Genomic DNA, 12,717 nt, shown 5'->3' with positions numbered 1-12,717 from the left:
AAGAGAGATAAAAGCCGGAGTGAGGAGGGTGTGGGATAAAGCAGGAGGAAGGGAGGCAGAGATGAAAGCAAAATGAGAAAGATAAGAACAGAGTGAGAGAGACAGAGAGGGAAACGGAGGAAGAGATAGATAGTGTACAGAGCAGAGAGAGAGGTAACCATGGAAACAGGAGGAAGGTACAAAAGAAGAGATAGACAAAGGGTTTGATTTAAAAGAATGAAACTTGGACGAAAGAAAAGTAATTCCGACTGAAATTTGTTACCGGGAGGTGGAGGAATAATACAAAAGAGTGACGGCCATAGAGGGACAGTGGCTCTGTCCCCACTGTCTGGTTTAGCCAGTTTGAATGTGGTTGGGTCTAACCAGCATAAGGCACTCCAGAGACCTCTAGTGTTAATAGGCTTCTGTGGTTCATTGTGGGCCTCACCTTGAGTAAATCTGGGGCCATTTCACTATGTAGGACACTAGTAACATCGACGACATCGTGTTTTTTCCCGTATTTACGTCTGTCGCACGGAGAGTTAAGGCCGGTGCCCGTGTATCTTATTGACGGAGGGGAATCTGGCGAGGCTGTGCCGTACAGAAAACCTAGATTTTATAAGCATACTTTTCCACGAATCACATAGTATGAAGAGACTTCAGAGCGACTAAAATAGGATAAAGTGCCTTGGTAAATTCCTCTCCCACCTTACTGCAATGAAAAACTGCATTCCTGATAAGAAGATATGAGTTCTCCATGGTCCTACATTGTGTTTACTGACTTGCTGAATGAACTTGAGGTGCATGTTGTATTCTGTGCTGTTGACTATCCTTTCCGTTGGATAAATGCAATGTGCCCATATATATTAGGATTCATATTTGTATATCTATATAGAGTTACAGACAGACAGAGGGTTTTTATTCTGTGGTTTTTGAGTCTCTTGTGGCTATCCCTCTTTCTCCCTTCCCCCTCTCTGTTTTTCTCTTCTCTCTGTCTTTCTCTTTCGTCCTCTGTCTCTGTTTCTCTCTCACTCACTCCCCCTCCCTCCTCCCTCTTTCTCTTGATCTCTCTCTCCTCTCACTCTCTCTCTCTACTCGCGCTCTCTCTCTCTCTCTCTTGCTCTCCCATGCCCCCCTCTTTTTCTCGCTCTCTCATGCTCTCTCTCCCTTCTCTTTCTCTCTTTCCTTCCATAGCTCTCTGTCTCACTCCCTCGCCCCCCTCTCTGTTCCTTTTATATCCTCCTTGCTGAATGCTCTTCTCCTCTCCTCCCTCAACTCTGTCTTTTCTCCTTTATATTCAGTCTTTTTTTTTTCAAGCTCTCCCCACACTCCTTTCTCCAATGTTGTCTCCAAGCAGAGCTATTTCATTGCTAATATTCTGTCTTTCCATTTAGTACCCCACTACAGAATGGGGAGAGTAATCTTTTATTTAGGCTTTTGGCTCTGGCCATCTCTGCATCCTGTCTCACTGTTTCTGTGAGACTGATTTGTTGGGTGAATTAAATACTTGATTTGTTTAAATGTACAAAAAATAAAATAAAAATTAAAAAAAACAAGCAAACATGGAAAACATCAGTATTGAATCAGTGATGCAGAATATTCTGCAGATTCTTGTTTGTGTGTTTGAAGTAGGCTGGCATGGCAAGTGATTCACCTATTAGTCCACCTTACTCTGAGTGCAGATCATGTATTCCTATAACATTTAAAGTTACTGTCCTCTCCAGCATCAGCATTAGTGAGTGAGGCAGTAATGATTAAGGCTGAAATGTTGATTTTCAGTTTGTGTTCACCTGTGCATGTGTCCACTCTCTGTTTTCACTGACCTTAATGGAAGAAGCTGGATGCTTGCAGCTAGGGTGTGGCCGCTTTTATACAGTTTTGCTATATTCCATCTGCGTTGCTTAGATTCAAGCTGTGCGATTGTCTGTTCTGTGCTTATGAAAAAGCCTGCTGTGTTTTTTTTTTTTTTTGGTTTTTTTTTTTTTTTTGGTGAAAGCTTAATTACGACAGCTAATCATGCTTGAGACTTACTATTATACCAGCATGCCATGCAGAGGTGAGGCTGATCTAGCACTGGAAATAACAGAAGGTGTGTGGGCTTCCTTCCTCACACACACGGGAAGGATGGCCAGCTAAAATATCAACATCAGTCCAATAACTTAAAGTTCAAAACACAGAGCAAACTGATTTCCGTCGTTCCCTTCTCTCTCCGGGGTGTAGGGAAACTGATCGTGAAACATGAAAAGAGAATTCTCACCTGAATATTGCAGCTATACTAACAACCCTATACGTATAGCCATACACTGCTTCCAGTTGCTTCCTGACAGGCAGAGTGAAAGGATGTTGAATTATAAGCGTCACCTAGCACAACGTCACCCACAGTCACAGCAAACTCTGACTGTATCCAGTCTGTCACTGTGCTAGATGAAGAAACAATACAGACTATGTGAGCTCACTAACATATAGCAAGAGGAGAGGGATATACTATGTGCATAGGGACTAACCCAAGGCAAGAAGACTACTGCATTTCCACAGTATATTGTCATTTGCATTTATCAGAATGTATGTGTACGCACATTTGTTTTAACAGAAAAACCTGGGAGTTGTCATCAATGAGTGCTCTACAGTTTTATGATTCATCGAGCCCTTCCCAGGGGTAAAACAGACCTCCGATATCTGAATCTCTCTTCTCTTTCTCTCTCTTTCCCTCTCTCTCTCTCTCTCTGTCACTTGCTCTCTTACTCTTGCTCTCGATGGAAAAAAGTTATAACTTTGACCTATATCACAGAGAGGATGTGACACTGTACTGCATGGTTCTCTTCTTATAGATAAAGAGCACAGACCCAGCCGGTTTTGGAAACATAAAGGGACAAGTCGTCGTAGAAATACGCCTAAGTCACACGGACACCCATGTCAGAAGTGTGTTGTTTCAGGGCTGTGGGGGAACTGAAAGTGTGTTGGTGTCAGTGGTGTGTGTGCTTTTCCCTGATCTCAGACATCAGATGCGTGCACAGACACACACATGCGTGTGCGCGCGCAAACACACACACATACACGAAACGCTCACATTTGAAATCATAGTTGCGGGTTAGTACACTATTGAGAGCCGGGCTGTGGCTCACTTCCCTCTCTCTCACATTTGCGTATAGAAACCTGTGGAAACGCAAGAACTGAATGAAATTATACTTTCATTATTCATTGTATTGTATCCTTTCCCCCAATTAGTTTACCGTAGCCCTAGACGTACAAATGTAGCCTAAGTAAATGGACAAGTGAGCAGGTTTTCACTGTTATGAAGATTCGGGCCTGGAAAAGAGCCAGTGTATTCCTTCCCCAAACTTTTGTTGTCTGTGTCTTTTTCATTTTCCCCATAGGCTAGTTCTGTGTTGTTTTATGTACGTGTCCCTTGTTGTTTCTTCCATGTGGTTTCTTTGTCTTTCAGCCTCTTATCTCTTTGTTTCTTCCCTTGCTCTCCTTCTATTTTCTCTCCCATTCTCTCCCTCGACTTCCTGCTATCTCTCCCCCTCACTCACACCCTCACTCAATCTCTCTCTCTCTCCCCCTCCCTCGCGCTCACTCTCATTCCCTATCTCTCCCTCCCCTCCGCTCCCTCTCTCTCTATCTTTCTCATTCTCACAGCACTCCCAGCCGCTGATGATTGATCAAGGTTTTCAAGGTTTGCCCTTTCCTGTTATTTAGTGGGAAATGTTTATGCACAGTCTCCAGCCTTACAGTCACAATTGGCATGTGTCCATACGGTGTTGTTGCGTTCGCATGCACGTATGTATACTGTTGTGACAGTAGCACTTTCTCCACAAATGCGGTGTGTTTACTAGTTAAAGGTAAGGTAAGCTCGGCTATAATGGCATACCTGTCTCATTATCAAGATCAGCTCCACTACAGACTACCTAAGCACACAACCTGTACTTAGCCCGCAGGTACTGTGCTGCACTGTTTCTCAACACAGCCTGAAAGAAATCTGGAAGTTCAATAGTTAATGTCTTCCCTTGCTGTTTTTCCTTTTCCTCACTCTCTCTCCCTCTCTCTCTCTCTCTCTATCTCCTTTCCTCTCTCCATTCCCTTTGCTCTCACCCCCCCCTCTCTCCTTCATTCTGCACCCCCCCTCCACCCCCCCACCCCTTTCTCTTGCTGATGGACTCTTCTTTTTTATTTTCACACTCCACCATCCCCCTTTTTTCTTCTCTCTTTTTCTCTCTCCTTCTTTCCTCTAGCCCTCCCTCCCCCTCTTCTCTTTCACTGCATTTTCTTTCAACCCTCCCTCTATCTCTCTTCCCATCCCCACCCCCTCTCCAGCGCTCCCCCTCCCTCCTCTCTTTCTTTTTTCTTTTCTTTTATTCTTTCTTTCTCTTTCTTTTACCACATCCTTTCTTATGCCTCAGCCCTCCCTCCCCCGTCTCTCCTTTCCCTTCTTCCTCCTTTTTGCTGCATTCTCTTCTTCCCTCCCCCACCCCAGCTCTCTTTCCTCTCTCCCTTTTTCTTTCTGTCTCTCTCACCCCCCCGCTCCTTCCTCCACTCTGCTTCGCTCCCCCTCCCTCTGCCTCTTTCTTCCTTATTCTTTCTCCCCCACGTCTGTCTCCCTCCCTCCCTCTCTCTCTCCTAACTGCTTTTCTCTCCTTTCTTTCTCCTTCTCTTTTCTTTTGTCACTCAATTTTTTTTTCTTCTGAATTTCTCAGACAGTATACTTCAGGCTGTCTCAATAGTTAATTAGTTTGAATCTAGAAATAATGGCAGCAAACTACACGGTCTCTGGAAAGTTAAAATTTTAGCATATCTCAGACATTATCTGTCTGACTGTTTGCCTCTGACAGACACACCTCCACCCATAGTCTCTGTGTGTTTGTGCGTGTTATGTGTCAGTGAGAGAGTGTGTGCGTGCCTATATGTGTGCCTGCATATGTGTGTGTTCATGTTTTGCGTATGTGTGTGTGTGTGTGTGTGTGTGTACATACACATTTATCTGTGTGCACACACTGAGGAACTACTGATTAGATTTTATAATTGTTTGTGCGTTTGAGCACATGCTTGTAAAAGGAAATGCAAAGTATGAGTGTGATCAAGAAAAGATAGAGCTTGTGTCTCTATGTGCCTTAAAGAGAAATGTGTGTTGAAGGGTCATGCTGAATTGTATGTAGTGAGAAAGGGAGATAAGATGTGTGTGTGTGTGTGTGTGTGTGTGTGCGTGTGTGTCTGTGTGTGTGTCTGTGTGTTTGTAAGAGAAAAGAGGAGAGAGAAAGAGAAGTGAGATGGGAGGGAGAGGGTGGGAGGAAGAGAAAGAAATGGGGTGATACTGTGTGTGTGTGTGTGTGTGTGTGTGTGTGTGTGTGTGTGTGTGTGTGTGGTGGAGTGGGGTGGGGGTGGGGGGGCAGGCACAGTCAGTTCTGATAACAGCAACAGTAGGAGGAGGATGAGCCGTGGGACCGCCCCACTCTCCCACAGATATAAATAGGAGGTGGATTTTTTTACTCCACTCATTTCTCCTGAAGGATGAGATCCCTGAAACACCTAAAACATCACTCCAGGAACAATGTGGTGAGTTTGTAACCTGAAGATGGAGAATGTTTTTACTATTGCCATTAGGGGGGCAGTTTTTTATGTGTTGTTAGTGAGGTATTTACACTCTTGTCTGTGTGTGTGAGGGGAAGCGAGATTACTTTTCACATTCATATGAGTACCGCAGTGGGAACATCTTTTACAGATAAGAGTAGAGTAACTATTCTGTTTCTCTCCATCTCTGCCACACATCTTCTATTATTATTCTAATTGTTTGGGTTTTGTCCTTAGGTGTCTTTCACTTGCAACTTTAAATGTTAAAGTATGGACTCTTGCAATTACTATCCTACCTCTCTTTCTCCTTGTCATTTGTCTTTTTCTCTTTCATTTTGTCAGCCTTTCATTTTGCTGTGCTTTTTCTCTTCTCTCCCTTCTCCAGCTCCCCTCCCTCCTTTCCCTCTTTCTCTCTCACTCACTCACTCTGTCTTTCTGTCTCTCCAGCTCCCCCCGCACCCCTCCCTCTCCTTTTCCTTTCTCTCTTCCCTTCTCTCACATGCTCACTCAATCTCTCCCTTCCCCTCCCTCCCCTCCCTCTCCTCCCCTCTTTCTTTATCTTTCAGCCCCTCCATCTCATTTCTCTCCCTCTCCCTCCCTCCACTCCTCCCCCGCCCACAGCTCTTTCTCCTTCTCTCTATACCTCCCTCCCTCTCTTTCTCTCACTCGCACACGCACACACACACACAGACACACACACACACACTTTCAAATACACACCCAGTCTCTCTCCATTTCTTTCTCACAAACACACAGTCTGTCTCTGTCTGACTACTTTAAAAGCAGTAATTATAAATGACGTGGTTATCAGGGCATCCAGGTCTACTCCCCTCTCCCAACACACACACACACACACACACACACACACACACACGCACACACACACACACACACACACACACACCTTTTTTCCTGCTTTATCTCCTCTTCCTTTTTCCCCTCTCTCCATCCACTCTCTTTCTCCTCTCTCAGTATTGTATCAGGAAAGGGAGCAGCTCTTGCTGGTAATGTATGGTACAGAGTAAAGACTAGTGTGTAGTGTGTAAAGAGACTAGGGGTCAGAGCTTCTTCATACATTTTCCCACCAGTCAGATTTGTGCTAAGGAATAACCAGAGAACACTGGGCTACAATACCGGCCTGTCGTTTACCATACAGAGGCTGTTTGGCTGTACCACAATTTCTTCTCCATAGTTTCACTGTTCGTTTTTTTTTTTTTTTTTTTTTTTTTCTTTTTTTTTCAGACAGCTAGGGTAAACATGTGCATGTGGGTCTGAAACACTTTATTCCGATTCATACAATTATGCTAGTGAGTCTCACGCATAGGTCTAGAATACGGAATGAGCTCGAAGCTCAATCGAATGTCTGTTATGGATATGAGACTGCCTGCCAGCATTTATCATCTTGTTAAGGAAGCCCAGTGTGGCAGGCATTATGAAGTAGGCTACGGCGAGAGTCTGTGTGTGTAGAGCCGAGAAACCTTGCTCCTCATGAATGGGACAGATAACTCCAGTGATGAGCTGACTATGGTCAGCCAGGCTGCCCCGGGACCCCACAGGAAGTGCTGAGGACAGTCCACGGAAGTCAACTTCCTGGTTGGACCTGCATCCCTTGTTGTATTCTTTATTATTCTAAAGCCTGTCAAGGAAGGAAGTGGGGTGCTAACACAGATCTGCCTTATCTCCTCAATCTAATGGTCTCTGGATTCAGAGAAAAGAAACAAGGCGTAGTCAGAATGCGGCTCTCACAGGCGAATACTGAAAAACATTCTCCTAACACTCTCCTGGAGTCCTGGGGAAGGAAGGTTGTATAACTTTTAGTGTCACTCTAGTGCAATCTTAATAACTCTTATATGATTATTTTAATATCACGCAAACATAAACTCATTGCTAGTATTAATAATAACGGCACTAATATCATGAGGTTACAATGAGGAAATGAGGCTACATGAGGAAACATTGTGCAAGGCAGGTTTTGTAATAACAGAATGATAATAAAAATAATCACACAGATCTATTATGGTTTCCTATATTTTTTTTTCTAACCTATGTTGTATGTTTCATGTGTTTTCCTGCAGGAGGAGGAGGGTAGCCGCCTGGTGCGGACCTACCCCAAGATGACTGAGGGCCAAGTGGATGTGGGCACACAGACAGAGCCTGTGGTGGTGCTCTCTCTGGCTCAGGCTGCCGTTCTGGGCCTCATCTCCCAGAATGAAATCTTTGGGGCCACCATCGCTCCCAATGGCTTTTACATGGGAGAGCCCAGGGAGTGTCCCCCTCCTCCACCTGAGGCCATGGAGTATGAGTATGCTGACCAGCTGATAGGGGCCAACGGGGACTACCTGGCTGAGCCTGCTGGGGAACCAGAGGCCCAGCCCCACTGCAGTGAGAGGAGGCGGCCTGGGCCCCGTGGGAGGACCAAGAGGCCCAGGAGCGATGGAGCACTGGAGGATCGCCCACACAAAATACCCAGTCCACAGGCTCAAGTTAAAGGTGAACGTCTCGAGTCTGATACACCTCCTTCCTGCATTCACATGCACAGCAGACGTAGCCCTGGCAAGCCAGAGGATCCAGTCACCCATCAAGGTTCTCTGAAACAGGAACAGGCCTGCGGGAACTGTCCCACATGTGTTAGAGATCCATCCAATCAGCAGACAGACGGACAGCCAGAACAGGAACAAGAAGAACGCACAGGTAGGGAAAGAGAGGGGAAGGAAGAGGAGCTGGTCGTGGAGGAAGAAGAGGAAGAGGAGGCATTAAACCTCAAGACTGGTGGAGAGACTGGAAGTCCTCTGATGAACCGGTACTATGAGTCCAGCGAGGTGGCCTACGAGTCTGCTGACATGGCCCTGCCTGGGGAGTATGAGGAGAATGGCCAGGCCATGCTGTGGTCAGACCCAGAGGGCCTTGCCAGGCGAATGCAGATTGACCGGCTGGACATCAACGTACAGATTGACGAGTCTTACTGCGTGGATGTGGGAGAGGGCCTGAAACGCTGGAAATGCCGCATGTGTGAGAAGTCCTACACCTCCAAATATAACCTTGTCACTCATATCCTGGGCCATAATGGAATTAAGCCCCATGAATGCCTACACTGTGGAAAGCTCTTCAAGCAACCCAGCCACCTCCAGACCCACCTGCTCACCCACCAGGGGACCCGGCCTCACAAGTGCACAGTTTGTGAGAAGGCCTTCACCCAGACCAGCCACCTGAAGAGGCACATGCTGCAGCACTCAGACGTCAAGCCCTACAGCTGTCGTTTCTGTGGACGCGGCTTCGCCTACCCCAGCGAGCTGAGGACCCATGAGAACAAACATGAAAATGGTCAGTGCCATGTCTGCTCCCAGTGTGGCATGGAGTTCCCAACCTATGCGCACCTAAAGCGCCACCTGACCAGCCATCAGGGCCCCACCACCTACCAGTGCACAGAGTGCCACAAGTCCTTTGCTTACCGCAGCCAGCTGCAGAACCACCTGATGAAGCACCAGAACGTGCGGCCCTATGTCTGCCCCGAGTGTGGCATGGAGTTTGTCCAGATCCACCACCTTCGACAGCACGCTCTCACTCACAAGGTACTGGCAGCGCACGCCCTCGCACTTAAGGTACTGAAACCCAATGATGTGCCTGATTTTTTGTACCACTTTGTGTTCAAAACCAAAACCCATCACAGAGTAGGTTGGGCTCATGCAAGCACAGTAGTGCTAAAAGACCACTAAGCCTTTGTTTAGAATTAAATAAATGATGTTATTAACATGATAGAAGCATATAAGGGCTTTGGTGCCTAGTGACTAATTTTTGTTGATAAGTCCAATGAGTGAGACCTCATAGAAATCTGTGGATTATATTGTGCACTTGCCTCACAGCCTTTTTTTTTTACAAAACCAGTTGCTTTGTAAACATAGCCTTCAAAGGCCTTGATTCTTTGTGTGTGGCTCAACCCCCCACTTGCATGTGTTTTGTGTTGTGTGTCGTTCGTAGAGCTACTTCCCTTTATGTCTGATTAATCATTGTAGTCTTGTTCTCCATTTCATTATATAGAGTCTGTGTTTTATTCTATAGAAAAACCTTTCTCTTCATGACACTGGCTTTTGTTAAATGTTAGAATAAATGTTAAATAAATGTTAAAACTTAAAAGTTCATTCTCCCCATTGTTAGACTTTTCTACTCCGTGTCTCAACACTTGGTGGGGCTAATGTAACCTAAAGCCAGTATGCAAATGCTCACACTTCTCGCTGTTTCTTCTACAATGTACTGTAGTTTTTGGCACATTCAGCAGTGATTCTCCCCTTCCATTAAAACCCTATGACATGTTGCTGTTTTGTTTATGCGTTCCTTGTGTGTAGCTCCCTATGAGTCATTGTTTATTTTCCTCTACACCATATATTCAGCCAAATTAATTAAAACTCCCAAACACTTTTGTTTCCCCAGGGTATGAAAGAATTCAAGTGTGACGTTTGTGCCAGAGAGTTCACTCTGTCTGCCAACCTGAAGAGACACATGTTGATCCATGCCAGTGTGAGGCCCTTCCAGTGCCATGTCTGCTTCAAGACCTTTGTCCAAAAACAGACCCTCAAAACCCACATGATTGTCCACCTGCCGGTCAAGCCTTTCAAATGCAAGGTGAGTGGAGCAAGTGGACTTCACTAGACGTCTGCTGGGTCCCGTTGTAACGGAGCAGGGGGGTACTGACTGTTGTCTTCTTGTGTTCCAGGTGTGTGGAAAGTCATTCAACAGAATGTACAACCTCCTCGGCCACATGCATCTCCACGCTGGCAGCAAGCCCTTCAAGTGTCCTTACTGCACCAGCAAGTTCAACCTGAAGGGCAACCTCAGCCGACACATGAAGGTCAAGCACGGCATCCTGGACGCCTCACTAGATGGACAAGGTGAATAACCTTAATCAGTTGTCCTTAATTACACTGTCTCCCACTTAGTTACCTTCAAATAGATGAAATGCCTTGATGACATTTGTATTTGTTGATAGATTATGCGTGGCTAATTTCTTAGCTGGACTGCTCGGTGGGCTTCATGTTGCATTATTGTCACTCAGTCTATCCCTAATGCACTTTGACTCAGCATGTACTGTAATCTAGTGGCCAAGTGTTTTGATGTTTCTCTGTCACTCCCTCCCTGTGTGTTTAGTAAATATAGCAGTGCCTGGATTAGACATGCCTGTCTCTATCAGTGGAGACTGATATGGCGGCAGGGGAGGAGGGGCAATCTACTGACTGCCCCCAATGAGGCCGTGTGTCTTTAGGAAGGACTCTGTGTGTGTTACTGAGGACAGGGTGGGCTCATATTTGTGTCTCTGTGCTTACTTCCTTCCTCAGAAGCCCCCCAAGACATAGAAGGCCAGGAGGACTACGAAGAGGAGAGCTTTGAATTCAGCGAGAGAGAAAACCGGGCTAACAACAACACACCAGACATTGCTAAACTATCTGAAATGGAGTATTATAGCAGCTATGGGAAGGGCGCAGGGCGCTACAACACTGCATGAATTATTAAAATGACCCCAAATTGAGTATAAGTGTGAACTAATAAAAATGGGATTGTGCTTTTTTTTTTGCTGTTAAAGGCATAGTGCTTGGGTTGTTCTTCAAGGGCATGAAGTAACCCAGCAAAATCTGCACATTCATATGCACTGGAATCACCTCATGCGCCACAATTTGGAAATGTATACTTCCTACCTAATTCCATATTTTTCATTGCTAAAACGCTGCAAATCTAATGAAACAATATAGTATTTGGGAGAAGTGGGCCGTCTGAAATAGGAAAAAATATTTTTAGGAAAAAATATATATATATTGTCAGTTGATTAACATGAACATCCTCTGAGCCTAAATTGTAAAGCACATTTTTTTGTAGCTAAAACAAGCATAAAAGCATATGGTGATGTTATAATGCACTTACTCATTCAGACAATCCCAGTCTCTTTCAAGCGAGTCTCTTGGGGTACACTGATGTGTAGGGTGAGGGAAGTGAACAAGTCTTAATATTCATTTCACTTGCCAAAGCTTATCAAGTTGCAGAGGTTAATGAATTTCCTCACTTTGATTTATACTGTGATAAGTTAAAACTGCGGTCTGGAAGACGACTTAAATTCCAAGTTTCATTGTATTTTACTGTACAGAATGTATCAGTCCTCCTGTATGCTGGCTGGTACTGTAATCAGTGCGTTGCACTGAGGGCCACTGTTTGTGACCAGTCTGGTTTTTAGGTTCCTGCATTAACAAGCATCACCCTGTATTGATCCCTAGTCTATGAATGTAATTGTTGCTGTGGAATGTTTAAGACGCTAATGAAAAGAAAATCAAAATACCCTTTTAACGGTAGACCCCTTTACCAAAGAATTGGATCAAATTTTTGCCAAATCGTGCAGCTAAGGGCAGCAGCAGGCTCTTTTCCTTACTGTTGTATTGAGCTGGGACATTGGATTTCATGGGGCCCAATCGCAAACCTCATGTAATTACATTTAGGTTCCCTCCCACCCATCTGTAGATTTCTTCAAAAGATTACCGCAGAGAACAGAGTGTGGTACAGCCTCTCTTTCAAGAAACTTCACTATTTCCCCGTCCAGGCCTTCACGGGACAGACTGCAACATTTTTCAAAAGCGATGCAAACCCTGCATCCTTATTGCAGTTCTGGTTTTCATGGATGAATTTCAACAAGAATTGTCCCAAAAACTTGGACAGAAATATTAAGTGCCCCTGTGTGTCTGCGAGAGCATGCCATCCATCATGCTGTACACTGGTCTAAAGTGATGAACGACAACCTCCCAACATGTGACAGGGCCATGGACCTCGTGGAAAATGATTTGGGAAATGCTCAATATATTCAGTTTCCCAGTGCTTAGCTTTTCAAACATATAACCTGCAAACAAGGTATCCATTTGCAATGTTGATATAGTGCATTTAAAATAAAATGCTACTTTTTGTGAATTCTTCAGCTTCTGTGTTCATTCCATCACAGTTTTAGTGATGAAATAAGGGGAACTACAACAAGATGTTCAACTTAAATGGCTTTCTGTATTGTTAGACATTAGTGTGGAGATAATGTGGATAGACATGTATGTACAATGTTGTGTACCAGACAATACTGTAAAATAATAAATTTATTTACCTTTAAAAAGGTTGCCTTTTCATTGTTTGATTTGAAGCAGAATACTAAACAGAGGG

The 12,717-nt window shown here is 44.8% G+C and overlaps 1 protein-coding gene across 2 annotated transcripts; it reads left to right on the top strand.

Annotated features, from left to right (window-relative positions):
• The first annotated feature begins 5,484 nt into the window (after positions 1-5,484).
• On the top strand, positions 5,485-12,656 carry znf710a (zinc finger protein 710a). 2 transcript variants are annotated; one of them, XM_071921274.2, is made up of 5 exons: positions 5,485-5,529; positions 7,620-9,113; positions 9,970-10,161; positions 10,253-10,427; positions 10,872-12,656. In XM_071921274.2, the coding sequence occupies exons 1-5, from the start codon at positions 5,485-5,487 to the stop codon at positions 11,036-11,038; spliced, it is 2,073 nt and encodes a 690-aa protein (XP_071777375.1). In that variant the 3' UTR covers positions 11,039-12,656. The 2 variants fall into 2 exon arrangements, with proteins under 2 accessions (XP_071777375.1, XP_071777374.1); XM_071921273.2 differs by having other exon boundaries at positions 7,620-9,143.
• The last annotated feature ends 61 nt before the right edge of the window (positions 12,657-12,717 follow it).

This window comes from Centroberyx gerrardi, chromosome 4 (genome assembly GCF_048128805.1).
Source record: "Centroberyx gerrardi isolate f3 chromosome 4, fCenGer3.hap1.cur.20231027, whole genome shotgun sequence".
Taxonomy (NCBI): Eukaryota; Metazoa; Chordata; class Actinopteri; order Beryciformes; family Berycidae; genus Centroberyx; species Centroberyx gerrardi.
The sequence above is the reverse complement of the archived record's forward strand: the minus strand, read 5'-3'. Positions and strand labels throughout refer to the sequence as shown.